General features: G+C 53.6%; 1 protein-coding gene across 1 annotated transcript; it reads right to left on the bottom strand.

The window, feature by feature from the left end:
* Positions 1 to 291: 291 nt before the first annotated feature.
* On the bottom strand, positions 292 to 999 carry LOC136523326 (uncharacterized). Its single transcript, XM_066517043.1, has one exon. The coding sequence runs from the start codon at positions 997 to 999 to the stop codon at positions 292 to 294; it is 708 nt and encodes a 235-aa protein (XP_066373140.1).
* Between the last annotated feature and the right edge of the window lie 1,049 nt (positions 1,000 to 2,048).

The following is a 2,048-nucleotide window of genomic DNA, read 5'->3' as shown; positions in this document are numbered from 1 at the left end:
AGGGCGTGGCCCGCGTGGCTCAGGTGCTCATAATAGTGGGAAAAGGCGGGGTGTGTTCGGTTGGGAGTGAGAACAGAGTCATGTAGGGCAATCAAAGGAACAGAACATGCTTCCGTTCGGGGATGGCGTTTGTTTACCGTGTGATAGTAAAAAAGAGAGGTAATATTCAGTATTATACCCTTATGGAGCCCCCGAGCGGCCCAGGCTGAAAGTGTTCGGGCTAGAGCCCCTGAGCGTCGGCCGGGCATCGGGGTCGGAGCCCCCGAGCGCCGCCTAGGCATTGGGGTGTGTCTAGATCAGACTTTCTGGGATGCGGGTGGACGGTTCGTGGATGCCATTGATGAAGACCCCGCTTGGGGATGGATCCCTCCTGGCGGCTAATTTTGCAAGGAAATCGGCGGCATCGTTATCCCTTCGAGGGATGTGATGTAGTTCGATTCCTTTGAACTTGTCCATGAGCCTGGGCACCTCTTGGCAGTATGCTATCATGAGGGGGCTTTTGCAGGAGGATTCCTTCATGACCTGATCAATGACCAGTTCCGAGTCGCCGCGAACATAGAGCCACGTCGCACCGAGCTCAATGGCGATGCGTAGTCCGTTAATAAGGGCCTCGTATTCTACGGCATTGTTTGAGGCCGAAAAGTGGATGCGGATGGCGTAGCGGACCTTGCTTCTGTCCAGGGAGATCAGAACCACTCCCGCCCCTGAGCCGAGAGCCATTACGGACCCATCGAAGTACATCATCCAGTACTCATGGGTGACGTCCGGGGTCGGTAGCTGTTCCTCCATCCATTCAGTGACAAAATCCACGAGGGCCTGAGATTTAATGGCCGTACGAGGGAGGTACCTCATGTCATGGCCCATGAGCTCGAGTGCCCACTTAGAGATCCATCCTGTGGCATCACGGTTGCAGATGATGTCCCCGAGCGGGTACGAAGTGACAACCGTGACTTTGTGGTAGGTGAAATAGTGCAGAAGCTTCCAGGTCGCCATTAGCATGGCGTATAGGAGTTTCTGCACCTAGGGGTATCAGATCTTGGGGTCGGTGAGTACCTCCCCGATGAAGTATACAGGTCGCTGGACCTTGAGCTGGTGTCCTGGTTCCTCCCATTCGATGACCAGGACAACACTCACAACATGGTTGCTTGCCATGACGTACAGGAGGAGGGGTTCTCCCCATTTGGGAGCGATGAGGATTGGGGCCGATGTCAGAGACGCCTTGAGACTTTCTAGAGCCTACTGGGCTTCCTCAGTCCAAACGAAGGTGTCCATCTTTTTGAGGAGCTTGTATAGCAGCATCCCCCATTCGCTGAGCCGGGAGATGAAGCGGCTCAGGGCAGCCAGACAACCGGTGAGCCTTTGTACACCCTTGACGTTGCGTATGGGGCCCATGTTGGAAATGGCCGTGATTTTTTCGGGGTTGGCCTCGATGCCGCATTCGAACACGATGTATCCAAGCAGCTTCCCCTTGGGAACCCCAAGAACACATTTTTTGGGATTCAGCTTGATGTTGAACCTTTGGAGGTTTGCGAATGTTGCGGCCAGGTTCATGACCAGGTCGTGAGCTTGAGCCGTCTTGACCACGATGTCATCAACATAGATGGTGATCATTGGCTTTGGCCGCTCGGCTTGATCAGGCTAATCGAGCAGGTCGATTTGGTCAGCGAAGCATTGCTGCATGCACCTTTGGTAGGTGGCGCCAATGTTCTTTAGGCCAAAAGGCATGGTCACATAATAGTACGAGCCATTTGGGGTGATGAATGAGGTTACGAGCTGATCAGATTCTTTCATCGTGATCTGGTGATAGCCTGAGTAGGCGTCCAGAAAGGAGAGGATCTTGCAACCCGAGGTGGAGTCGACTATCTGGTCAATGCATGGCAAAGGGAAATGATCCTTTGGACATGCCTTATTGAGGCCAGTATAGTCGACGCACATTCTCCACTTCCTCGTCTTTTTCTTAACAAGAACGGGACTGGCAAGCCAGTTGGAGTGGAATACCTCTCTGATGAATCCGGCAGCCAGGAGTTTGGCAATCTCCTCGCCTATGG

This window comes from Miscanthus floridulus, chromosome 18 (assembly GCF_019320115.1).
Source record: "Miscanthus floridulus cultivar M001 chromosome 18, ASM1932011v1, whole genome shotgun sequence".
NCBI classification, from domain to species: Eukaryota; Viridiplantae; Streptophyta; class Magnoliopsida; order Poales; family Poaceae; genus Miscanthus; species Miscanthus floridulus.
The sequence above is the reverse complement of the archived record's forward strand: the minus strand, read 5'-3'. Positions and strand labels throughout refer to the sequence as shown.